The sequence below is a fragment of the Trichoderma virens genome, assembly GCF_000170995.1.
Source record: "Trichoderma virens Gv29-8 chromosome Unknown TRIVIscaffold_6, whole genome shotgun sequence".
NCBI classification, from domain to species: domain Eukaryota; kingdom Fungi; phylum Ascomycota; class Sordariomycetes; order Hypocreales; family Hypocreaceae; genus Trichoderma; species Trichoderma virens.
Genome location: NW_014013743.1, coordinates 3365187 through 3390373, shown reverse-complemented (window position 1 = coordinate 3390373; position 25187 = coordinate 3365187). Strand labels below are relative to the sequence as shown.

At 45.5% G+C, this 25187-nt stretch overlaps 8 protein-coding genes across 8 annotated transcripts; 2 read left to right on the top strand and 6 right to left on the bottom strand.

Annotated features, from left to right (window-relative positions):
• Nucleotides 1-743: 743 nt before the first annotated feature.
• TRIVIDRAFT_222413 (uncharacterized protein) lies at nt 744-2809 on the bottom strand (the record flags this gene model as incomplete). The annotated part of the gene is made up of 7 exons (XM_014101880.1): nt 744-1009; nt 1068-1223; nt 1280-1327; nt 1392-1451; nt 1512-1697; nt 1768-2082; nt 2140-2809. The coding sequence occupies 7 exons, from the start codon at nt 2807-2809 to the stop codon at nt 744-746; spliced, it is 1701 nt and encodes a 566-aa protein (XP_013957355.1).
• Nucleotides 2810-8185: 5376 nt separating this feature from the next.
• TRIVIDRAFT_222412 (uncharacterized protein) lies at nt 8186-8638 on the bottom strand (the record flags this gene model as incomplete). Its single annotated transcript, XM_014101879.1, has 1 exon — nt 8186-8638. The coding sequence occupies one exon, from the start codon at nt 8636-8638 to the stop codon at nt 8186-8188; it is 453 nt and encodes a 150-aa protein (XP_013957354.1).
• A 715-nt stretch (nt 8639-9353) lies between these two features.
• Nucleotides 9354-11484, top strand: TRIVIDRAFT_150826 (uncharacterized protein; the record flags this gene model as incomplete). The annotated part of the gene is made up of 5 exons (XM_014101878.1): nt 9354-9472; nt 9527-9824; nt 9892-10087; nt 10144-10482; nt 10631-11484. The coding sequence occupies 5 exons, from the start codon at nt 9354-9356 to the stop codon at nt 11482-11484; spliced, it is 1806 nt and encodes a 601-aa protein (XP_013957353.1).
• Nucleotides 11485-12354: 870 nt separating this feature from the next.
• TRIVIDRAFT_222410 (uncharacterized protein) lies at nt 12355-14541 on the bottom strand (the record flags this gene model as incomplete). Its single annotated transcript, XM_014101926.1, has 3 exons — nt 12355-13567; nt 13632-14263; nt 14323-14541. 3 exons carry the CDS (start codon nt 14539-14541, stop codon nt 12355-12357), a joined length of 2064 nt encoding a protein of 687 aa, XP_013957401.1.
• An 867-nt stretch (nt 14542-15408) lies between these two features.
• On the bottom strand, nt 15409-16845 carry TRIVIDRAFT_28703 (uncharacterized protein; the record flags this gene model as incomplete). The annotated part of the gene is made up of 3 exons (XM_014101925.1): nt 15409-16151; nt 16203-16361; nt 16425-16845. 3 exons carry the CDS (start codon nt 16843-16845, stop codon nt 15409-15411), a joined length of 1323 nt encoding a protein of 440 aa, XP_013957400.1.
• Nucleotides 16846-17414: 569 nt separating this feature from the next.
• TVC2 (glycoside hydrolase family 18 protein) lies at nt 17415-21012 on the top strand (the record flags this gene model as incomplete). The annotated part of the gene is made up of 4 exons (XM_014101877.1): nt 17415-17563; nt 17813-19095; nt 19255-20363; nt 20461-21012. 4 exons carry the CDS (start codon nt 17415-17417, stop codon nt 21010-21012), a joined length of 3093 nt encoding a protein of 1030 aa, XP_013957352.1.
• Nucleotides 21013-21128: 116 nt separating this feature from the next.
• TRIVIDRAFT_201403 (ankyrin domain protein) lies at nt 21129-23420 on the bottom strand (the record flags this gene model as incomplete). Its single annotated transcript, XM_014101876.1, has 3 exons — nt 21129-22936; nt 22969-22970; nt 23401-23420. 3 exons carry the CDS (start codon nt 23418-23420, stop codon nt 21129-21131), a joined length of 1830 nt encoding a protein of 609 aa, XP_013957351.1.
• A 558-nt stretch (nt 23421-23978) lies between these two features.
• Nucleotides 23979-25129, bottom strand: TRIVIDRAFT_60044 (uncharacterized protein; the record flags this gene model as incomplete). Its single annotated transcript, XM_014101875.1, has 2 exons — nt 23979-24882; nt 24948-25129. 2 exons carry the CDS (start codon nt 25127-25129, stop codon nt 23979-23981), a joined length of 1086 nt encoding a protein of 361 aa, XP_013957350.1.
• Nucleotides 25130-25187: the final 58 nt, after the last annotated feature.

Sequence of the window (25187 nt, the reverse complement as noted above, 5' to 3'; positions counted from 1 at the left end):
GTGCTCGCTCAATTTCGATTGTCTAGCGCTGTGGTGCCTCTACGGCTTCTATTTGCATCTTGTGGCATTGTTCGTTTGATTTAGCCCGATAAGAGATGATGGCAATGACCAACAGTTGCTCTTAATTCATTTCTGTATATATGTTTTTGATATTCACGAAAGCAGTGCTTTATATGCTATTGACTAAATTGACCCATAGGATTTGTGGAAAGACTGGGCGTAGATGCTCGAGGTGATGGCTGCTGGGGATTCATAATCCCAAGATTATTACCCATGCCTTGCCCTGGTACATGCATACCGGGATTCCACTGATTTTGGCCCATTTGCATTCCATTATACATCTGGCCAAAAGAGTTCATAGGAACCGGTGATGGTACGTTGGTAAAAGGTGCTGTAAAATGGGGCACAGGTTGCCCAAACGTCGACTGAGGGAATGGTCCAAGTCCTGGGGACGGTCCTCTCTGTGCGGCTGGATGGCCTGGCATATCTGGTTGTTTGAATTGGGTCCCTTGCATCGGGGTCCCGGCATATGTCCAGTCGTCCCTCCTCACCATATTCATCATATTCCATTGTGCATCTGAATTGCGCTGCCTGACCATCCACACGTAGTTGCTAAATTGATCTGATACGTCGAAAACTTGCTTAAAATATTTCGTCTCAAGTTGTATTGGCCCGCCTGCCTTAGCATGGAAGCAAGCTAAAGCTACGGCGCTCTGGAAGGCATTTCGGATCTGGCGACCGTTCTAAACTGGGCCGAACTGCGGATCGAGTTGGCGCTCAAAGATGTCGTTGGCACAGAGAATGAGTTGTTCACTGTCAATTTTGATGCGCGGATCTTGAGTTGCCTTTTGGATATGCGAGTTCCAAATTTTGAGCGTTTGATCTTGTTGAAGTGGTGGGTAATATAACGAAATGTGGATTCGAGATTTAAAGGCTTCATCAAACACACCCACACGGTTTGTAGTAAGGAAGAGAATGCCTTCATAATACTCAAGTGTTCTCAGAAACACTGTCAGATAATCTCTCGTTAGTTTTTCCATAATGTGAATGACGAAACGGCTGCTTACCAGACACTAGGGCATTTCGTTCTGTATCAGTCGCAGTTCTCTGGGCTAAAAAGACATCTGCCTCATCGAGGAGCATCACGCAGCCCCATGCCTGGGCTAGCCTAAATATATGCTGTAATTTAACCTCTACCTCGCTTGGAGTTAAGCCAAGATCACCTAAAAAATGATTTATTAACTAATTGACATAATTTTCAAGTCTTTTCATTACTCACCACAGATGATGGGTAACAATGGTCTCCCATTACTCTCGGCGGCACATTCTGCAAGACAACGGTTAGATGAAGCCACTAGGTAAATGGATAGATTTTAAAAAGATAGAAATACCTGCAGTTGAGGTCTTGCCGACTCCTGGCACACCATGAAGCAGAATAATGACTCCTTTTCCTATACGTATGTTTGATGAGAATGAAAGTTAATCTGCAGGATGGTGGTAGTTGGGATTACCTTTGCCTTTCACCAAGTCGAAGTGCATTTGTTTGCCCACATTGTTGGAGAAATGGGATTCAATAAGAGACTGCACAATTTCCTTATGGCCCAAAGGAAGCTCGAGATTGTCCCAAGGATGATTCTGAGGTATGATTTCCGTCAGTTGTTCTTCACCAAACGCATTCTTTCCCAAATGCAGACAGGCTTGATACGCAAGAGTGTTAGCATATCAATTTTCTTTTTTCCTCTTTTTTTCAGAAGAGGTTGACATTACCCCAAGTTCGAGTTTTGAGCACAAATGCAAAAATTCTATCTGGCAGTAGAAATAGGTCCTCTTCGTCGGTTGGTCCGCTGCCTTTTTTCGCCCATTGATCCCACTTCAAGGTCTCAGTAGCGATGAAATCTTGAGTGAATTTTCGACTCCACTGGCTGTCAGGGTCCGTGTCGCTGGGCCTCTCATGATTGTCATCAATGTGCGGCTGGAGCGAGGTGCCCGCTGTTGGATTCCACGACGATACTTCTTGAATGGCCCTCTGAAAGTCCACTATGATTTCACTATCGATTCTTTCCGAGTATATAGAGACGTTTTCTAATGCATTAGTGCCTAATTCTAAGAGCTTTGTGCCCCATGGAGTCCGGTCCTAACTTCTTCCGCTATAATGTCGATGGCTGACCTGTGTCAATTCTTGAAATTTTGCCGCGCGTGCCAACCACTCCTCTTTGATAACATATCCAAGATCCAATGCCGTAGTAAACGGAATCACTGGTAGGGTAGCTGTAGACTGGATTCCTGCGAAGTTTGTGATGCTGAACCTAGCGTAAACAGGCACATATTCGCGGCCAGAATAATCAAGGTAGTAACAATCCAAAACAAAATCCGAAAAGGCATTTTCATTGGAGCCCTCTGAGACTAGGGGTGCTTTTGACATCCACTTGCGGCCGCCTGCAGTCTGAACAACCCTCCAGATCTTCTGTGGAGTGTTGTTGTCGCGAACATAGACAAGAGCGCCGATGGGAAATAGAAACCACATGTCCAAGAAGCGAACTGATGCAGGTGCGCTTGCCAGATGGAGTCGTTGAGGTTCAATGTATGTGTCGATAAATTCTTCGACGCAGCCAAGGTCTAATAGCCAACCCGTCAAAGTAGATAGGTCTATGAGCGACTGGTTCTGATATCCACGCATGCCAATATCTTCCGCAGGTTCTTCTTTATAATGTTTTACATATGCTTCATCAGAAGTGTCCCACAATTTTCTCCTAGCAAGCTTAAAGCTTCGAATTCGTTTCTTGATTTTATCCCGCAGGTAGACAAGCATTTTGAATGGTCTTATTATGATGAAAGGGTCTTCTGTCGAATAAGGGAGCGTCCTGTTGAAAATAGGGGCACCGACTTAGGTATCGGTACTTGATTAAACAGGGGTCGGTCCTGCCACCAGGCATAAGTAGGAGGTCTACACCCAGCAAGTAATAGTAATAGACTAAGGCTAATTGATATATATTTTATTAGGTTATAAGCCTGGCTTCCACTAAACTACTAAATACCGATACCTTTAAATTAACTAATAACTAATTTCGCTAATGCTAGCGTATCTAAATTAGGACATAGGTAAATAAGAAAAATGACCGGTAAATATGAATTTACTAACCCAGATAGTCGGTAAATAAGATTACTATCCTTAGATAACCTAATTGCAGGGCCCAGACCCCTGCAGCAGTCTTAAAGAATAGCAGAATACTTTAGGAGAACTGGGAAGAAGGAGATTAAATAAAGGATAACAGAAGCTTTAATATAGAAAGACAAAAGACCCCAGAACCCATAAATAAAGACTTTAAAAATAACTAAATATTAATAATTCCATTACCACTAAGTAACATTAATATCTACAGCTGTAAAGTCTATATACTATAATTAGACGAAGAGCTAGGTTTACTATATTATAATCTAGTTCTACTGCAATCTAACTTAGGTATACTATAGTCTAAACTTAGTATACTGTAATCTAACCTAGGTATACTACAGCTTAAACCTAATATACTACAACCTATCTATAATATATCTTAATAAAGAAACAACACCAGAGATAATATTATAATATAGGGACGGTTAATAATAATAATAGAGATCTAATTAATTAATATTTATGCCCTGAATTTACAATTACTGCTAAAATTTAATAAAAGAGAGGACTACTTTATCTAGGAGTGTAGAATAATGCTGGTTATAGATTTAATAGGTATAAAGGATTTACTGAACTACTACGCAACGGTAAATTAAGTCCCTAAGGACCAGCTTAAAGTCTAAAAGACTAAGCAGCACTAATGCATTAGGATTATAAATATAATATTCTTAATCTTAATGAGTGACCTAATGGCGAACGAAAATACTTTTAATAAAGTGTTTAAATACGCAAAGGTAGAATTCTAAAAGTCTAAGCTTAGAGCATTATAAATAGCGTTCTATAAATAGGAAGATTATATTCTCTAAAAGTTAGAGTCTGTTTAAGAATTTATATAAAAGATTATTACTATATAAGAGAAGTTTATCTAAGCAGGGCTAGACTATAAGCTTCCAACTAACTATCTTATCCTAAAGTTTATTAATAGTCTAGGTAAATAATACCTAGTCTAAAGTATAAACTTCTAGGCAACCTATAGTATAGCAGTACTTTTAATACTAAATAGGATAATATAAAGCGTAAAGGTAAAAGAAGTAAAATAAAAGGGCAGTATAATTAACACCTAGGCCCTATTAATTTAAAAACAACCTCCGCCAACCTAAGATAATAAAGTAAAGTTAATTAAAGTAAAGAAATATTTACACTACAGTAAAAGGGGCTATATATAAAGCAGCTGCTAGTTTCTTTTCTTTAAAAAAAAGCAGTTAACTAAGTAAAATAAAACTAAATAAAGTTAATCGTTAAATACACCGGTAAAGCAGAAAAACCAAAATATACCTAAATTAATTACAGTAATAGTATATTATATAAAAAATAAACTCTTTAGTAATTTTTAATTATAATAGACTGCTTACTTAATACTGTTTAGATCTTTAACTTAGGTTGTGGATAATATACTATATACTGTAAGGAAGAATTTATTCCTGGGATATTAAGACTGTACAGCAGTGAGCTTAACGGTATAGGAAACTTAAAGATTAAAGTTAAAGGGATCGGCAGTATGACCTAGAAATATATAAATAAAAACTCTTTAGTTACAATTACATTCTTTAATATTCTTTTTGTATTAAACTTCGGTTTAAACTTATTATTTATAACCTAGCTCCTTAATTTTAGGGGGAGAATAATAATATTTTAAGACAGCTGGACAATTAAGAAAAACAACATTAAGTTTACCGTAAGACGCTTTAGAAACCTATTTACTTTATAGATAGATATATTACTAATATAAGCATTAATCTTATACTTAGTTAACCCTAAGTTATAGATATAGTATAAGTAGATAGGCTACTTAAGTAGTAATAACTTTAGTAGGTTAAAAGATATAGTTAATAGAATAAATACTACCTAGGAATACTACTTTTATAAACCCTACTTATAAAGAAAAATAAAAGAGAAATTATATAACGGTTAACTATAATAAATAGAGTATATAGGAGATATAGTATATATTAATATTTATAGCCCTTTTTATATAACCAGCTATAATAAGAAAAGATATTAAATTACATTAATTAACGGCTACAGTAGGTTTAGCAGTAGTAAGGCCATTAAGATTAAGTAAAGGGTATAAAAGTTTATCTAATACTTTATATAGTTTTTTAAAAACAGAGAACTATAAAGACAACGTTGCTGAGTTATATATATAGACGGAGCTAAAGAATTTAATAGCTTAGAGTTTAATTAATAAATAAGTAAATGGGGTATATAACTAAAGATATCCCCTATAGAATAATATTAATTAAATAGTATTATAAAGAGCTTTAATATTATTATATATAATAAGCTGCTGCCTACAATAATTAATAAGAATATTTTAAGAAAGTATTAGTTAGAAATCTTTAATACAGTTAATTATCTAAGGAACAGAAGTCTATACAAAGTATTTAACAAAATACCCTTTAAGTTTATCTATAGCTAACAGCTAAATGTTTTAAATATTAAAACTGTAGGTATAGTAGCCTGGCATTTAATCCTATAAGCCTAATGTAAGAAGCTAAATGATAAAAGTATTAAATATATTTTACTTAGTTTTGTTAAAAATATAGGATATTGCTTGCTAACCCTTAGGGGGAGAGTTATTACCTCCTCTAACGTTTATTTTAAATCTAAGGTCATTACTTAATTAAAAATTGCAATAACTTAGAGTATTAGCATATAAATAGATAACTAGGTATAAGGAGAGAAGCGTCGCTGAAGAGTAAGCTCTGTTTTATCTATAATAGAAGTGTTTTTCCTAAAACTACTAACAGTACTTCCTAAACGACCGAAGTTCTAAGATGAAGTCCTAGGACACTTAAAATTGCAGTATCCCCTTAGAAATAAGCACTCCCTATATAATGCCTTTAGATTAACTGCTGCCCCAGAGTCCTTAGTTAACGATATTAAACTATAAACGTTTTAGGAAGCTAAATACAGTTTTTTCTAAGATAAATAGTATAAGGGGATAATAGAAGAAATATAAGCCCTACGTAATAATAGAACCTGGGACTTAGTTTAACCCAACCTGTGAATAAATATTTTACGTAGTAAATGGGTATATAAATTAAAAAGAGAACTAAATAATTAAGTTGTTAAGTATAAAGCCTACTGGGTTATATAAGGCTTTAAATAAATCGCTGGAATTAACTATATGGAGACGTTTACGTTAGTTATAAAACCGATAATATATAAGGCACTGTTTACAATTGCAGCTACCTTAGATTTAGAAATAGAATAAATAAATATAAAAGCGGTATTTCTATATAGGAATATTAATAAAAATATTTACATTAAATAACCAACTGGGTTTTTTAATAAGTTAAAAAGAGTTTATAAACTTAAGAAAGCTCTCTACAGTTTAAAATAAATACTATAAGTTTAATATAAGACACTTATAGACTTCCTTACTACCTTTAACTTTTATTCTATTTCTTTAAACAGCGGCCTCTATATTAAAGAAGGTATTTTCATTGCAATCTATATTAATGATCTACTTTTAGTTAATAAAGATAAAATTAAAATCGCTGAACTAAAAAATGCACTATATAGTAAGTTCTTTATAATAGATCTAAGGCTGTGTTATTATTATCTAGGCATATGAATTTACTGCAATAAAACGGCCTATATAATTATTTTTAACTAATAAAGATACATTCAAAAGATCCTCTACTAATTTAATATAATAGACTGTAAGCCTGTGCTGATTTTAATAGTAGAAATAAAGTTGTAGAAGACTAAAAATATATATATATACTACTATAACAAATAGAAGGAGTATTAATTAATAGTAGGATCGCTAATATATCTAATGCTTAGAACACGCCCGGACCTAGCCTATATAATATCAGTTATTAGCCAATACTTAAGCAATCTGGATAATACATATAGGTAGGCTGTAAAGTAGATCCTAAGATATATATAGGGAACTTAAGACCTATACCTTATATTCTAAGGCAATCTCTAACCACTGCAAGGATATAGTAATTCTAACTGGGCTAGTGACCTAAATATACGCAGATTAACCTCCAGTTATATATTTAATATAAGAAGTGGAAAAATCAGCTGGTTATTTAGACAGCAGGCTATAACAGCCCTATTAAGTTATAAAGCAGAATATATAGCTTAAATAAATGCTATAAAGGAGGTAATTTAGTTATAAAGACTCTTTATAAAATTACAAACCGATCTTTAGGGAGAAAATACAGTAAAGTCCTTACTAAACATAGTAATTATCTATTATAATAATTAAGGCGCAATAGCATTAGTAAAAAACCCAATAAACTATAAGGGGTTAAAGTATATAGAAATACAATATTACTTTATTTACAAGAAAGTAAAGAATAAAGAGGTTAAACTAAAATATATCCCTATAGACTAGATAGTGGTAGACGGACTGACTAAGCTGCTTAAAAAAGACCGCTTTAATAAGTTCTGTAAAGCCCTAGGACTTAGAAGAATCGCTAATACCAATATTACCGCTAAAGGGAACCAGACAATATTAAAATCGGTTCGTAGGACTGCCTAAGCAGTTCTAGGAGACAACGGCAACGTCGAGGTCAGCGGGAGCCTGTTTGCAGCTCACTGATAACTATTTTAGGAAGGGTACAGATGCAGCGGGAGCTATAACTAAGTTGTTGAGCGGGAGTGTTAAAAATAGGGGCACCGACTTAGGTATTAGTACTTAATTAAACAGGGGTCGGTCCTGCCACTAGGCATAAGTAGGAGGTCTACACCCAGCAAGTAATAGTAATAGACTAAGGCCAATTGACATACATTTCATCACGTCCCATCGCAGAATTCGTAATCGAGGAATCTCCTCAGTCTAAGTGAATTAACCAATAGCCACTCAGGTAATTTACCTATGATATCATGAGTGCCACCTTGCTCAACTGCATTATCCAGAGAGGTTGCAATCTCAGACAAATTGCTTCCAGCTCGTGTGAGTTCAGCACCTTATTTGAGATGATTTACTCTTGGAAGATCGCTGTTGACTTTTGGAATCTCAATGGAATAGTGAAATTTGTTAGGGTGAAGCTACCGCTTGGTATCTTTCATATCAATATGGTTGAGGATAGGAATAGAAAACCATGTAACCGCGCAGTCAACGTTTTCAATGTAACTCGTTGCTTCAGGAGTCAAATCATTCATGTAGGACGTGCCATAGCTGTCTCCACCATCAATCTCATGTAGATGTGCCACAAGTGTCCACTTGAGAGGACTATCCGGGTTTTCTTTTCTTGCTTGCTTGAATAAGGTTTTTGCAAGAACGTCGAGTCTCTCACCACAAGTTTTCAGTTCATCTTGGGTGCTCTTGAACATAACGACGCGGCTCCGTCCATCAGTCATATCTTTGAACCATTGTTTGAGGTTTGCATTTGCATTGCCATTTGCAGCAACCAACAATTCTTCTCCAACAGAGCTGTCGTCAGCTGATCCAGTATCATTCTGGGTCTTGGAAAGCTCAGACGATTCGCCTGCTAGGTCCATGAGGAAGAGAATCAGGAAATTATAAGTATGTGGGAAGGAAGGGGAAGACGTCTATGAAAGGGATCAAGGCAAAAAGTAAACTGAAGTAGATAAGACAGCGATATGACTTAATGGAACTTAGTTTGCCAAGGGAATTTATCGCATCTAATAAATGGGATATGTTGAAGGCATACATCTAAGCTAAAAACTTCGTGGGCTCTGACTGTGTAGAAGAAATGACGTATTTATAATATGTGATTCCGTTAAAGTAGCTACCCGATGACCAGCCTCTCAGCGATTTCAATTTAAGATAGACCTTGGGCTGCTGAAGGTGTGTAACACAAAGAGGAGGCGTGGCTGTTTTGTGCGTGTCATATTTCTATTGGTACGGCTATATTATTGCCAATCAGAGCTGCAAGCCACAACAATTTACCCTTTCATTCTTGGCGTTAGCATTGATCCTACGGAGTACTCATATTGGCTATCAGCAAATAATTGCCCACGTTTAGCGAAGGCAGCGCTGATTAGGCATCAACTCATTTGCAGCATCCCCCCTCGAGTACTTCTCATTATAAGAACTTTCTTTCCATGGATGCAATGCAAATTCAGCTCAAATCTCTGTGTTTGAGCAGCAGTATTTGAACTCATCAGCCATAAGAAGGTGTGATACCTGCAGTCTAGAGAGAGGCATCATCCTTTCTTGTTCCAAAACACAAAGAAACTCACAGAGTATACAATGGCACACACGGCAGATAATGTACGGCAATGGATCGAGCACAAAGCTCCTGAATATGACCCGGCATGGGCGTGGAAGAAGGCGATGGAAAAATACACGTCGCCGCCTGCATCTGAAAGGTGACGCAGGCTGTGTGTAGTCCTATTATATTGTGGTGCACTAACGAATGGCAGACTTGAGAAAAGAAAGCACAATTTTCTCTGCTTCATGAATAAGTTCTTGGAAGATTATCAAGATAAGAATGCAAAGGTTGTTCGTTTCGACGGTTCAACAACCTGGGAGGAGGTCCAAGAAGAAGCAACAGCGGCGTTTGATGAATATGCTCATCAAGGACGTAGCTGGAGGCACCCATTCCGCAGCTCTGGGAGACTCTTTGGAGTAGTAGCTTGCAGGATCGAATTTCTTATACAGCTCATTCCTAGAGGTGATTATCTAGGGATACTCTGCGCTGGCCTTACCTTGGTCTACAATGTATGTTCAAGGCTTTCTCAAGGAGACCTGGAAATTCGAGCAACACTAATATATCGATTCGCTTTAGGCCGCAAGACGTAAAAAGGGTATTAGAGGATTGATTATTCGTGTTCTGGATTCACTTTCTGAACATATCGAGGGTTCCAAATCCTACATCCGGATGTACGCCTGGAATGAAGATATTCGGCAAAAGACTGAAGATTTATACATCGCCATTCTCGAGGCCGTGGAGGCCATTACCAATTGGCTTCGACACCCAATCGGTACACTTTTCCCAACAGTTGTACATTTTTCCCTTTGCTGACTATCGTAATCTTAGGTGAATCGTTCAAATGTTTCATTCAACAGGGTGACTATGGAAAGGACCTAGAGGAGAAGCTCACTGTGAACATTCAGGACAAAGCCAACGCCTTCAGTGGCGCTGTATCTAGTGCTTTGCATGCCATAGTGCACACGATTCACCACAATGTTCTTGCAGTCGCCCAGAACGTAGAAAAGATTGACGGCGGAGCAGCATCCGTGGGGCGGGGGGTAGATGAGGTTCGCGGTGATGTAACGCGGGGGTTCTCTGCGGTGAATGATAGCATCGAAGCATTAGGATTGCGCGCCTTGAGCTCACTAGAAGAGTATTTTTATGGGCTATCAAAAGACGTGGAATGTAAGCAACACGTTTTCTTTTTAAATGCCACTGTCCGAATGCTGACGGATGACCTTAGGGCGGTTTGATATGCTCGAGGAAAGACAACGTAGCTGGATTGAAGCAACAAAACGAGATTTTCAAAACGTGAACTACGTCAACTTTACAGCCATTATCATACCTCAGTTTATGCAGCCAGCTATCACAATCCCACAGCTTCTTGGACTGCTGAGCCAACAACCACCTGGCTCATCTGACAACCCTTTTGAGCAAACACTGGAACGAATCCGAGTAGAGCGTGATTTCGTTCTTTTCCTAGGCCGAAGTCTTAGTCCTAGACGCCAAGCTAGTATCTCATTTGTCATGCAAAACTCTCAGTTTCAACAATGGTTTAAGTCAATGAACTCTCAGACGCTGGTCATTCATTCCATGGACTTGGATTTTGGACCATCCGAAATTGTGTCGCCGTTAAGTTACATGTGTGCTATGTTGTCGCAGGCTACTGCCATACACAGTCATTCATACCCGCTTGCTTTCTTCTGCCGTTTGCACATTGACCCAGAAGACAAGGCCCGAGGAGCTAAAGGGATGTTGAGATCACTTACTGCTCAAGTTCTGGTTGCCCTAGCTCACACTCAGCAGCATCCTGACCTGAGCTTTTTGGGTTACGTGGAACTCCAGGCCATTCAAGCCCAGGATCTGCCGTCAATGTGCCGTCTTTTTGAAGAGCTACTGAAGCGCATTGGGACAGGCGTCATATTGTGCATACTGGACGGGAGTTCGTGGTTCGAGTGCCAGTATTATGCCCCTGACATGCATATGGTGATGCAGTTCTTTAACAGCTTAGTGGAAGCTATTGAGAGAAGCCATAGTGGCCTTATCTTCAAGATATTGCTTACAAATGCTTTGATGAGCCAGTATTCTAGAGATTGGTTCCCAAGTGGAATGGAATTATATACTCCAGCAAGTGGGGTAATGGAAGGGATGACTTTCAACTCTCTTGCAATGCTTATAGAGCAGTAAGGAGTTGAAACCTCCTTACACTATGTTTGTCATAATAAGACTACATATTAAAAAACTAAATACTACCAATCATACAGACTGCTGATTAATTTTATACTGTCCGCGTGATATCCAATTAAGCTCCTAGCGAATTAATCCATTTACGTTTTATGCAAGATAATGATTCACCGAACTATTCTCCATATTTAAGTTGCAGCTTCCTGCACCAAAACCTGGCATCTCATTATTGGTTATCTGCCATGTTCGGTGTCCCTCGCACATCCGATTGCTCTTAATTCATCTCTGTATATATGTTTCTATTTCCATTACCACCCCCAATATCATCAAGATTTGGAAGTTATATACTATAGATTAGGTATAAACTAATTACCTTAATAGCAAAAAGTTAATTATATAATAAGGATTTTCCTATATACATATATATATACAGTAAGCCTTAATGCTTCTTAGAGTATAATGTTAAAGATATAACTTTCCTTCTGTATAAGAAATATAAGTCCCTGCATAACTACTGTTAATAGTAGCCTTATAAACAAAAGCTAGGACTACTTTAACACTGTCTTCCGGCTTCATAGATACTTGGAAGGTAGGTGAATAGCCCTCTATAACTCCAGTAGTAAGGACCAAGTTAAAATGTATTTTGCACTAGTGGTTAACTGCGTTGCAACGAATCAAAATTGCAAACTCTTTGATGTTACAGTAATTAAGTACTATGGAAATCTAACCCCCTCAATGCTTAAGTTGTCGGTGACTGCGCCAACACCACAGAACTGTACTAAAGTACAAAATGGAAATGACACGTATTAAATGGTGAAGCTTCGACGACTGCGCCAGCAATAACGTTACCTTTTTGATACTACAAGGCCGAAATCAAATCTTTTGAATGGTAAAGTTGTCAATGACAGCGCCAGTAGAGTAGATGCGAACACCAGCCATGCCCTTCTTGTACGTCGAGTCGCGGTACTGGATGTAGGGATTGCCGTCGACCCAGACGTTGATGGAGTCGCCGATGGCACGCACCCTCAGCCGATACTTTTGGTTGACGCGGATGCTGACGTTGTTCTGGTCGAGCTGTTTCCAGCCGCCGCCGGTCCGGCCCAGGAGGACCCTGCTGGAGGCGTCGATGCCGACGTAGTAGCCCTTGTAGGCGTCGGGGCCGTTGCCGACGTCGGTGGTGCGGAACAAGAAGCCAGCGTTTCTATTGTTGCCGCTATGCGTCAGGGCCACGTCGGCCTCGAGGACAAAGTCCTCAAATGTGGCCTGGTACGCAATTTTACCGCTGGTGACGTCGCTGGCCACCAGCTCGCGGGTGCGGGCATCGAAGCCGCCGTCGTAGATCTGCCAGTTTATCAGGTTGCGCTCAAAGTCGTCAAACACGACCGTCGAAACGAACAAGTCGTCAAAAACCGCCTCGGTCTCGTGCGTGCGCACACCAACCTTGCCAGAGCGGAAGGTGCCGTCGCGAACGGTCAGCGCAGGACGGTCCACGTTGTTGACGTAGACGGCGATCTGGTCGCCCGTGGCCAGCGCCTTGATGGTGAAGGGACGGTCGGCAGAGACGCCGACCTTGGCGCGGCCCAGCTCTCTCCAGTCGTTGTTGGCGCGGCCGAGGACCAGGTCGCCGGCCAAGTTGACGCCGGCATAGTAGCCACGGTACTGGTCGGCGCCTTTGCCAATGTCCGAGGCGCGGAACATGATACCGGCGTTGCCAGACCGGCCGGCGCGCAGAGTCACCCGTGCCTCAAAGGCCACGTCGTTGAAATTGACGTCGTAGTAGGCCTTGTTGCTGAAGGAGGTCATGGCCAGGGCCTTGGACGAGGTGTCGGCGCCGCCCTCGGCCACGATCCACTGGTTCTTGGTACCGTCGTCGAAGCTGAAGCGGCGAATGGGATCAACGCAAGCCCAAGTCTGGCCAAAAATGCGAGAACAGTCGCTGCCAGTCTTGGGGTTCCAGTTGGTCAACTCAGAAACGGTAACACCGTAACGAGAAGCAATGTCCTGGCAGCTCTGGCCGGATTCCACAAAATGGAACCTGTTGCACGAGTTGATCATGTCGGGCTGAATGGGGGAGGGGGTCTTGACTCTAGAATAATTGTCAGCTCAGTATGCTATGATTTATCAGATACATGTAGTATAGTAGTACGGACGCGTTGGGAGGAGCAGGGGCAGTTGGCTTGCCCGTTTGTGAGCCAAGAATACCGACGCAGGTATACGTCTTGGCCCAGAGCCCCGTGCATTTAGGGCCAACTTTGGGGTTCCATTTGGCGAAATCCTCCATGCTGATGCCGCTGTTGGTGATAATGTCGGCGCAGCCATCGCCTTCCTTGACAAAGTAGAACTTATTGCAGTTGTCGACCATGCCGGGCTGAGTAGGCGTGGGGGTGACGACCCCGTTGCCGGTAGTCGTCGTGGTCGACGGCACGGCCGTCGAGCTGCCGGTCGAACCAAGGACGCCTACGCAGGCGTATGTCTTCGCCCATAGACCGGTGCACTGGGCGCCGACCTTGGGGTTCCATTTTCCAAAGTCTTCGACGCTGATGCCGTTGGCGGAGGCAATGTCGGCGCAGCTCTCGTCCTCCTTGACGAGGTAGAACTTGTTACAGTTGTCAACCATGTTGGGCTGGGTCGGAGTAGGTGTAATTACGCCATTATCGGTGGAAGTAGCGCTAGGTACGGTAGTTGGCTGGGTGGTTGTGCTCCTGGGAAGACCAAAATTGACCTCGACGCAGTACGAGTTGTCAATCTTCATGCCGCTGCAGTCATCTTTGACGAGGGGGTTCTGCAGCCGTGTTAGTACATAATCGACACCACCGCCTCTCAACAAGCTCGAAAACCCACCCACTCGCGAAAGTCGTTGGCCGAGATGGACCACGCAGCTTGGAGACTGTCACAAGTCACAGAGGCATCAGTCTTCTCTTCCCAGTACGTGCAGTCCGAGGCAGTTTCGGGATCGACCTTGCCGACGGGCTTCTCACCGCGCTTGGTGCGGGCGTGAGGAGCGGCCAAGATGGCCGGGACAATGAAAAGCCCATTCAAGAGAGCTAACAGAAGCTTCATGGTGTATGCCTTGTGCTGGCGCTCATCTGCGGAATACTACCACAAGCAGAACACGAAACTACATAAACCCAACTTATATGCCATTTCGGACTTGCCCTGCTGCTTTTTGCCTTGTTGGCCTTCCACTCTGCGCCCACCCGTTCATAGGGGCCGACGGGTCGTCGGTGGATGCCAAGCTTATAGGATTCATGATAGCGGAAAAGAATAACAGCAGACAATTATTCCTGCACGAAACCTTGCTCCTCATCCCGTTGACCGGGGTATTGCCAACGATTTTCAGTCATGAGAAGAAAAGAAAATTTTTCTTGTTCACGGAGTTGCGGTACGACGAGCCGGATGATGGCCGAAATCATGGTGGAGCCGAACCTTCAATGTTGTTATACGGTAACCCGCAGCATGCCGTGCTTGGCAGGCTGTTGGGCGGATGAAGAAAGTTGCAGTTGGCTTGTGACATAACAGGTCAGGAGGCCAACGATAAGTAAGCTTAATAAATCCTGCGAGCTACCGGACGGTGGGAACTGAATCCTACGACGGTGGTGGCAGCAACTCTCGTTGCTGAAGGAACATGAGGTTGATGAGAGTGTAGGTCGCCTTAGAGCCACCATTGATTAGTTAATTGTAATGTCAACATTGCAGATGATCACACGCGAGGAAGAATAGTTCTTGATTCCAGTAAGCATCTTATTTCTAAAAATGACTGGGGCATGGCGAGCAGGAGAGTCTCAAGAAAGTTGTAATTTACGCGAGAGGGGCACAAAGACGGGACCTGCGGAAGTGAATGTCGAAGGGCTTATGCCAGTCCATGAATCAATTTTAACTACATGAAGGCACCGTTACATAGCGCTGCGGATCACGGTTGGTCGCGTGTTAGACACGGACTTGGTCCCAGCCGTGAACCGGGTTTAGGCAGTACCACAGGCCAGGAACAATCTTGCTGTCACACTCGGCGACAGAGCCGAGTGAGGGATTAATCTTCAAGAACAGGTCCATGGGCATGGCCCGCTTGGCAAGCAGGCTCGGGCACCTGATTCCCTTCTCGGCCTGGATATACTTGCCACAGTTGTTGGTCGTGCCCTCGGCTACTTTGGCCCCATCCGGCGGAGCGACAACTTGGTTAGCGTAGCCGTCACCAGAGCCTCCCTCGCCGCCAATGTCCCCGTTGCCAGGGGTAGTGCCGGGAGAGCCAGGGTCGGTATACTCGCCGCCGGGTTGGCTAACGCAGATCACTCGGCCCCAGAAGGGATCGGTGCTGTAAATGTTCCGGCAGTCATCCTTGAGAGCCAGGTTCCACTTGACAAGCTTGGCCCACGACGTGCCGTACCGCACGCCAATCGCCACGCAGTCCTCATCCTTGCTCTGGACCTTGTATAGCTCGCTGCATTTCTCTGGCAAACAGAGCTCCAGGCCCGCGGGCACACTGCTGCAGTTGAGCAGGTTGGGGTTGAGGAAGAAGAGCGACGCCGCCGACACAGAGTTTGCCAGAGCAATACTGTCGCAGGTGTCGCCGTTGCGTGTGCTGTGCGTCTGCTTGCTGGTGCACACGCTGGGTCTGGTGACGTTGACGTTGATGGGCGGAGAGAGAGTATCGGTTGGCCCTTTGACATTGCACCCTACGACAAGTCAGCATTCGTCATCTAGATTTGCAATTGAAATGACCTCACGCTTATTGACAATTTCCAGTGCCTGAGCAAAGAGCTCGTCGTATGCAGAGTACGGCGACTGCTGCATCATGCGTAGCTTGGCTCCGTAGCAGTAGGAGCACAACTGCGCGTCAGGCATGGCTTCGAGACTATCGTAATCCTCAAAGGCATCGATAATGTCTGCGTAATACAGTTAGCCGACAGAAAAGACGCCAGAGCTATGGTGGCGGCGCGTCGACTCACTATTGCAGTACTCTCCAGTGTCCTTGTCTTTGAGGCAGGTTTCGTTCCAGCCGGCAAGCGTCGTTTCGATAAGCGTCGCGACGGGGTATCCGGGGATCAAATCAGGTGTTGAAGCGCAGACGGCGGCAAGGCGTCTCCTAGTGTTGAGTAGAGATCTCTCACAGGTGGCCTGGCAGACGCTGTCGGTCAGTGCAGGGCTGTCGAGAGAACCGCGGTAGCCCCTCTCGCGAAAATTGGCGACGTATTCATCGCACTGAATTGCCTGCTGCAGTAACTGCTGGCAGTTGGAGTTGAGTTTAGAGCCTTCTAGCTGCTTGTTGGTAACGAGCTGGAACCCGGTAGCGCGGCTATTGAGCGAAACAGTAGCAGCAAGGGGGGCGAAACCGCCCAGGAGGGACAATACAAGCAAAAGATTCTTCATCATGAACATGTAGAGTTTCATAAAGTCAACGTTTAGATGCGAGTGTGTAAGCGGTTGATCCTGAATCTCTCGACGGGTAAGGCTCAGCTGTTATGTGGGCAGCCGAAACTTGACCGAGGGCCGCGACCTTCTTCGGAATGGTAATGATTCGGCCCCGTCTTTTGGCCATATATTTCTCATTATCAACGGAAGGTATTATAAGGTACAAGGGGCAGGGAACCTTTGTGTGCCAAGGCCCAGCCTGCAGGATCGGGGACCCTCAGCGGAGCAAGGACGGTGAGTATGTTCGCAGCCGTAAATTTGGATTCTTTGCCCATGGTCAAGCGCGAACCACCTGAACAACACATATCGCTTGCCTCCTCGTCTTGGTAGAATGGTGAAAGCCTGGGTGTGATGCAATGAGCAGGGGTATAGAGTAAAAAGTCCTTCTCTGCCCTCGACCCATTTGTTCAAGCCAACGTTTCCCTGCATGTGAAGACGGCCAAAAGCATATTTTCCTTCCCGCATGGCCAAAATTTTCTCTCGTTATCCATTTCATTCTTCACTTTCTTGTTCGTGAAAGAACAAACATGAAGATTCTTCTGACCTTCACATTCTTGCTGAGTGCTCTTGTCCAGCTCTCCGTGCAGCAAGACGGCGAGTGCAGCGCTACCAAGCTCTGTCCTGAAGGATGTTGTAGCAGCGCAGGCCATTGTGGTTATGGACCTGACTATTGTGGGTAAGTAGATCTGAATCAGCCCATGTGTATACACGTTGCGCGTATACGTCTATCGTTGCTCTCAACCTGTCAACTAACACATTTGTATAGAAAGGGATGCCAGAGCACCTGTCATCGCAAGTCTGACTGCAACCCTGGTTGGGAGAGCAACGACTTTAGCAAAGGAGATAAATGCCCCCTTAATGTCTGTTGCAGCAAGCACGGCTTCTGTGGCTATACCGAGGAGTTTTGCAAGGGCAATGAAGTCAGGAGGCCCTCGTGCTCCATCAGTGACACTCCCGTAGACCGAGTTATTGGCTACTATGAGGGGTGGGCAACTTCCAAGCGCCGCTGTAATGCCCTGCGACCAGAAGAGATTCCCTATGGTGCCTACACCCATCTCATCTTTAGCTTCGCCACCATCAATCCCAAGTCATTCGAGGTCTCGCCCGGCAACTACGAGACCGAGGACATGATGGAGAGAATTGGCACCATGAAGCTCCTCCAGCCCGACCTCAAGATCCGGGTTGCCTTTGGCGGCTGGGCGTTCAACGACCCCGGACCAACCCAGACAATCTTTAGTGACGTGGCTGCCTCCGAGGCCAACACTGAGGCGTTCCTCAGCTCGCTAGTCAAGTTGATGGATAAGTTTAACTTTGATGGCGTGGATATTGACTGGGAGTATCCTGTCGCTACCGACCGCCACGGCCGTAGTGAAGACTACGAGAACATTGTCACTTTCATGAAGAAGCTCCGAGCACGCATGGATAAGTACCGTAGAGGCGTATCCATGGCCCTGCCTGCTAGCTACTGGTACCTCCAGCACTTTGACATTGTTAAGCTTGAAGAACATGTCAACTGGTTCAACCTTATGACGTATGACATGCACGGCTCCTGGGATATCGACAATAAGTGGACTGGTCCGTGGGCGAACTCGCACACCAACCTAACCGATATTCAGCTTGGCTTGGATCTCCTATGGCGCAACAAAATCAGCCCCAGCAAAGTCACCATGGGAATGTCCTACTATGCGCGTACCTTCACCCTGACAGATCCCGGCTGCAACAAGCCCGGCTGCCGCGTTAGCTCACCCGGCGAGGCAGGCAAATGTTCTGGGACGGCCGGTGTGCTGCTCCACCCCGAGATTCAGGACATCATCTCCAAGAACAATTTGAAGCCTGTGCTTGACCGGGAAGCTGCCGTCAAGACCGTCTCATGGGGTAACCAGTGGACCTCGTTTGATGATGCTGCAACTTGGCGCCTCAAAGCTGACAAGCTGCGCAGCCAGTGCATCACGGGCTTCATGGTGTGGGCCATTAGCCATGATGACGAGTCCGGCACCAACGCCGAGGCTCTGGCCTCTGTTCTAGGTCGCAAAAAGCCTGACTTTCCCAACTTTACCATCCGCCCCAAGGTGGAAGACAGTCCCGATCTTGAGTCCAAGACGTGCCGTTGGACAAGCTGCTACGAGGGTTGCCCGTCTGGATTTAAAGAGGTCCAGCGCGACGGCCACAAAGAGATTATGCTGGACACAACGCCCTGCTTTGGCAAGGGTTACGGCTTTAGTCGTCTTTGCTGCCCGACGAGCGCCAACTCTCCTACGTGTACCTGGCGTGGCCACAGAAATACTGGCAAGTGTAAGCCCGGCTGCAACGACTTTGAACTTGAAGTCGGCTCACTGAGTGTGGGCTGCCGTTCGGGGTACCAATCAGCTTGCTGCAGCGATACCTTGGTCACGTCCCTGTACAGCAAATGCGTCTGGACCGGATGCACTGACCAGGGCAAGGATGCTTGTACGGGCAATAACCCGTACTTCCTCACTTCCAGCAGTGTGGGCTCTGGTGGTATGCAAGCCTGCAGCAAGGGCAAGAAGAGAAGTCTCTGCTGCGTCTCCCCGGCGCCCTACGATGTTGCTGGCAGATGCGAGTGGCGAAAGAAGGCCGGATTTCTCAACGCGGAGAATGAGAAGCTCCTCTGCGAAGGTGCATGCTCGTCGAACCAGCTGATGATGGCCCGAGAGAGCGGCCTCATCATTGGTAACGAAGGTGGCGACGGCTGCTACGGTGATCTTGCCTTCTGCTGTACGGAACCCGAAAAGTTGAAGCCTCGAGATGAAGACCCTGGCTCGTCACAGGGTCGCGAGTTCCAGGCCCTGATCCGTAAGTACATGGAGAACCCGACCTGTCCCGCTACCATTCTCTTCCCGCAACTCCATGATAAATTTGTTCGCAAGCGCTCCTTGGAATTTGAGGCAGCCGAATACAACGTGTTGCGCGCCAGAGCGAAGGATTGCACTCTGGATACCTGGGTCCGGCTGCTTCAATACGCAACGCTGGTGTTCTCGGTCAGCCGCCCTGGCATGGATCCCCTCGTTAAGGTCTGGGATAAGGAGTTTGCAGGCAACTATGACAAACAGCTAGAGTACAATAGCCTCCACGCATTTTTGCTGAAGTATAAAGATTACGACCCTCGCAGTGTTGTGGAGTGGGTACTCTACAACCCAACTCGAGCTGGGCCAGGCATCAGAGGTGCGGATGCCGCCAGCCAGGCACTGTGCCGAGTTCCAGGCTCCAAGGCCCGTAGCATTCCCGAGTCCACCATCTCTGATATTGACAGCAGAAAGATTGACGCGTGGAAGGGCGGATCGGGTTACATTCCCACCTTAGACACGATCCTGACTGCCATTATCAGCGGAGCCATCTCGCTCCATTATGCTCGCTGGCAGTATTATCAAAACTCCCAAAACGGAAACGTCCCAGGGCCTATGCTTGAGATGGCGTACTGGCTTGGCCGCCAGCCTGGCCATGAGACCAGCGAAGACGTTTCAGAATACCAAGATCAGACGCCGCGACCACACTGACCATCAGATCGCTGGGTTCGTAAGTTGCACATTTTTTCCACTCTGCTCATACTTCTAGCCACGTACTAAAGTTTCCCTCAAAGTCTTCCACCTTCACATCGATCCATCAAACCGGAACTGGCTGATAAGTGAAAACGGAAACACGTATGTCGGCGTCAGCAACTTCCGTGTCATGCACGGCCAGTACTGGATGCATGGGAGGAACAGCCAAGCGTGGCGTGTATCTCACAGCAACGGCAGGTACAACTCGCGTGACGGGTTTTCCTGTGAGGAACAGCTCGGTAGCCTCTGGTACGTTGGATCCAGAATAACGCTCCCAGACAATCAGCCCGAATGGGCAAGACGGCTTCACCAATGGGGTGAGATGATCTATCGTCAGGGGTACGTCAGCAACCGCGGCCTGAGAATGATCATCGAGCCGCCATCGGGTGGAAGCCGCACCGAAGTCGACCCTCATAACCCAGGAGAACTGTCTCGTGGGGTTATGGGTACATCGGTCGTCGGAGGAAATAACCCGTATGAAATCAACTTCATCTTGTCGGAAGAAGGATACGAATTTGCCACCCCTGCTCCCCCGGAAGATCGTGAAGATCCAGACACTCCGGCCTGAATGGTAACGCGTAACGATGAACTCGCACTGAGGCAATCTGTAGCTTAGACATATAGAAGCTGCACAACGTCATGATGTGATAATTGTTTTGATCTCAACGGCATCTGTTTCTTTTTTTATGTGGCCTGCTGTTGCTTTTGTGAGTACTCTACGCTAGAATTTGTAGCATCAACCAAAATGCGTGTCAATCTCGCGCGTATATCTGGGTGCGTCTGTAGCAGTGGCGAGGTGTTTATCAGATCAGCTGGCCGGCAATTCCTCTCATCAACAGCATTCACGTCCGCTCCATTGGCCAACAGAACCCTTGCCAAACCGGCAGCGCCATGAAACATGGCCCAGTGTAGCGGCGTTCTATCTTTGGTCGTCGCAGGCGACTTGTTACTGTTGGGTTGGAGATGCTCAACGACGCGAGAGCCCCAGATGCCGACCTCTCGGTTGGGCACACGGAGTGATTTGCGACCAGAGTTTGTGGAAACAGCCAACATGGTAGCTCGAGCATCAACGGGTATACCCCTTGTGATGAATTCCTTGGCAAGATCTGCCAACTCGTTGTTATTGCCATCGCCATCGTCCAGGTAAAGCGACAAGCAGTGCAGCGGTGTCCAGCCCTCGGCTGTGCATGCAAGGGGATCAGCTCCATGGTCCAGGATAATTCTTACCGCCTGCAGTGCTTTATAATAACTTGGCACAGAAGTCTCGGTCGCGGTTGACGGGGCTACAGCACACATTAATGGCGTCCAGCCATTGTCATTGGCGGCGTTGACGTCCGCACCGGACAATAATAGAAAGCGTAATATGTCGATCTTCTTGCCCGCAGCGGCCCAGTGAAGAAGCGTCTCCCCGCTATTGTTTTTGATTGATTTCAATGCGTCGTTATGTGGGCTATCAACTGGCAGGCCGGTGGTGTAGAGCGAGAAAATGTGCATATTAGATCCAAAGGCAGCGAAGTGCAGCGGTGTGTTGCCCAACTCATCCTGAATCGTGACGGACGCACCGTGTTGCAATAACAAGCGAATACCTGTTTCGTGCAAGCAGCGCTTGGGACCCTTTTTAACATGCACCGGCGACCCCAGATGGTGAAGGGCGGTTTCTCCAGCAGGGCCGCGTCCGTTGGGATCAGCGCCCTTATCGAGAAGCGCCTTGAGAGCTCCCACCAAGTCAGCCCACGTTGCCGCTTCAATGACGATATTCAGCCCTTCAGCATTGCTGTTTGGGTCGGCCCCTGCACCAATAAGGCAACCGATGAGCTCTTGCTGGTTCACGTAGTCCAGGCCGTTGCACTCAGCACGAGGAAGGCTGAGCAGGTCCGACTTGAAGTCGGCTGCACGGCAGAGAGACAAGTTGATGCATAGCGGCGAGTATCTGAAACGGGCCAAAAGAAGCCGAACCACTTCGACGTGCCATCCTGACACGGCGTCCCCAAGAGCATTCTCCAAGACAGCTTCCGACCAGCCGTCAGCCCAACCCAGAACGTCCTCGACCATGGCAGTCTGACCATGGATAGTTGTTCGGTTTAGAAGAGCACGGTGAACCTGTTGCGGAATTTTGCTGTCTCCCAAGACCGTTTTTTCGCACATACGAGTGAACATGTCGCGGTTGCCTGTCTGAATAGCCGTTTCTATGGCCGAAGTTTGCGGCTCAGTGAAACCATTAGAAGCCCAAGGGTTAGCGCCGGCATCAAGAAGAATGCCTGCCGCTGTCATGTTATCGCACAGTACGGCGACTTGAAGAGCAGAGCCAAAGTCCGGGTCGCAGTAATTGAGCTCTAGGTCAACAGTGCCGCAGAGAGGGACGAGGTTTCGCAGTGCCGACATGTCGTTGTCGCGGACGCAGGCGTGCAGGCGCGCTTTTGGGTCGTCATTGAATGCATCCTTCATTTGCATCCAGAGGCGTCCATTCATGCCCGGCGGTACGAGCCGCGCGGCTGAGGATGGAGGCGGCATTATTATTACTTACAGCTGATGAAGTTTAGTATAGACATTGGAGTTGGTGTTTAGAAGTGTTGGTCCGCCTTGCACGCAGCACTCCAGAATGCAGTGCTCGGATAAAGGAATCAGCGCCGCCGATGTGCGGAGCCGCGCACATGATGTACGAGTATAATACCTACGATACTACTCCGTAATTAAAGCCTGGATACGGAGTAATTACCAAAGACATTGATTCATAGACTATCACAGCGCAGGCAGACCGCCAGACTACTACGAGAGTGGGTTCATGATGCTTTCCACCGGCCCCGGAAGGCGGATCCAATCATGTTTGATCTGAAGCGCCTACACAGTCGTTCTTATGCAAATCAGCATAGTCGCAGACCACTAGACAAGGAAAATTATTCATGGGGCCAGCCGCCTCTGTCTCAATGCATAAGTAGTCTCCTAGGCGCTGTATTACCTCAGCCCGGTCAGAGGCATGTTTGATAACAGTGTTGCTGGGAGCGATGAGGCCGTAGTGAATCTCTGGGTCAGTCGTGTCTCAATCCTCTCGCTCCATCTCCTACAATGCACCATATCAGCTGCAGTTCTTGCCGCCTATATAGCTGAATTCAGGCCGAAGCAGCCTGTCGTACTTCTTCCCTGACAGATATAACTGATGTTGCCTGGCCGTGCTTTGGCCATCCGAACATTTTTGGCCAGCATGTCCTAGACAATCTCCGCGACTTTGGGTTCTTGTCGCTAGTACTGTGCTTTAAGCTTTGTGACTACGTTCAGCAGAGCTGCTGGGTAGGGGCGAGAAACCTTTCAGCTCGAATCAAGTAATGTTAAGGCGTCCCACTACTTCATAAATAACTACAAGTGGATGTTTAGGATTGTAACGTATTTCATAGGATCTCATCTCATTCCAGAGACAAATAAAGGAATTACAATGATAAAGAACCAGTAGGCTTTGTAACCTAGCAACAGGGTATCGTCATAATCCTTCTCAATTAAGTACTCAATATGGAATCTATGTCTCATAATAATACTGCACGGCTAGAGTTTATCTTTGATCCAATTTCTTAATGCAGCCTCTTGACAATCATCTCCCATTTGGTCTTGATATCGTACCGGCTTTGGGAACAGAGGTGCAACATGGATCTCGTTTTTCCCAATAACCAACTTCACATCGACACCCTTAGCACTTTCCTTCAGTCTCTCCACCATGGCGATGACTGGATCTTTGAGACTTTCGAACTCTCCTACTGTGATAATGAGATTTGATGTCTTCAGTTCAGACCACCAATTACCAGGGGCAAGCTCTGGGACAGTAAACTCATCATCAACGATGTTCTTCCTCTCTCCCTTGTAAATTTCAATGAAACCGTTCGCGGATGCTGTAGTGACAACATCAACATTACGAAATTGGTGAAAGGATTCGAATTTCGTTCCGTCGGACGAAACCCACGGTGCGATCAAGATGGCGCCTTTCAAGGGTCTGGCCGACTCAAGTGGCTTAACGATGCTGGTCTGGGGATGTGGATGGCCGGAAATATGACTCAGAACTGCGAAAACGAGATTTCCTCCTGCAGAGTCTCCTCCGATGAGAGTTGTTTCTGGTAAGCGGCTCGGTAGTGAAAGCACATAGCGAAGGGATTCCACCGCCTGTCCTATCTGAGTTGGATATACTTCATCTGGAGCAAGAGTGTAGCAAGGGCAGAATACTGCCAAATCGCCACCGGACCATTCTACAAATAGTTGGATCATGTCGATATGATTGACCATTCCAGGGTATACAAACCCACCTCCATGGAGGTACAACATGACATATTTCGCCGAGTCTTTGTTTCCAACCCAGAAACCTTGAATGCTTGTGTTTGGTATGTTGTCTATCATTGGGGCTAGCTTATGTTTTGCGGACCAACTCTTGTAGGTATCGATAAATGGCGCCGTAATCATTCTATTCCACAACACATTAGTAGTCATTCTTGCTCAAACTTGCGGTATCGGAGAAAGGGGATTTACTGTATTTGCCCCGGTGTCAACGTCCAAAAAGTGGTTCTGATTATTGCACTGATTATGTGACCCCTATAAGGGATTCCACGGTGCTCTCTAAAGGCACCAGTCATTGCAGCATAACATCCTATAATAGTCACCAGACCGAGTGCAGGCAGAAGCATAAGCTTGTCCATCAATGAGGCCGGCATATCTTAAGAATAGGTGTTCGGTATATTATTTAGTCGAGCGAGAAGGAAATACTGCTAA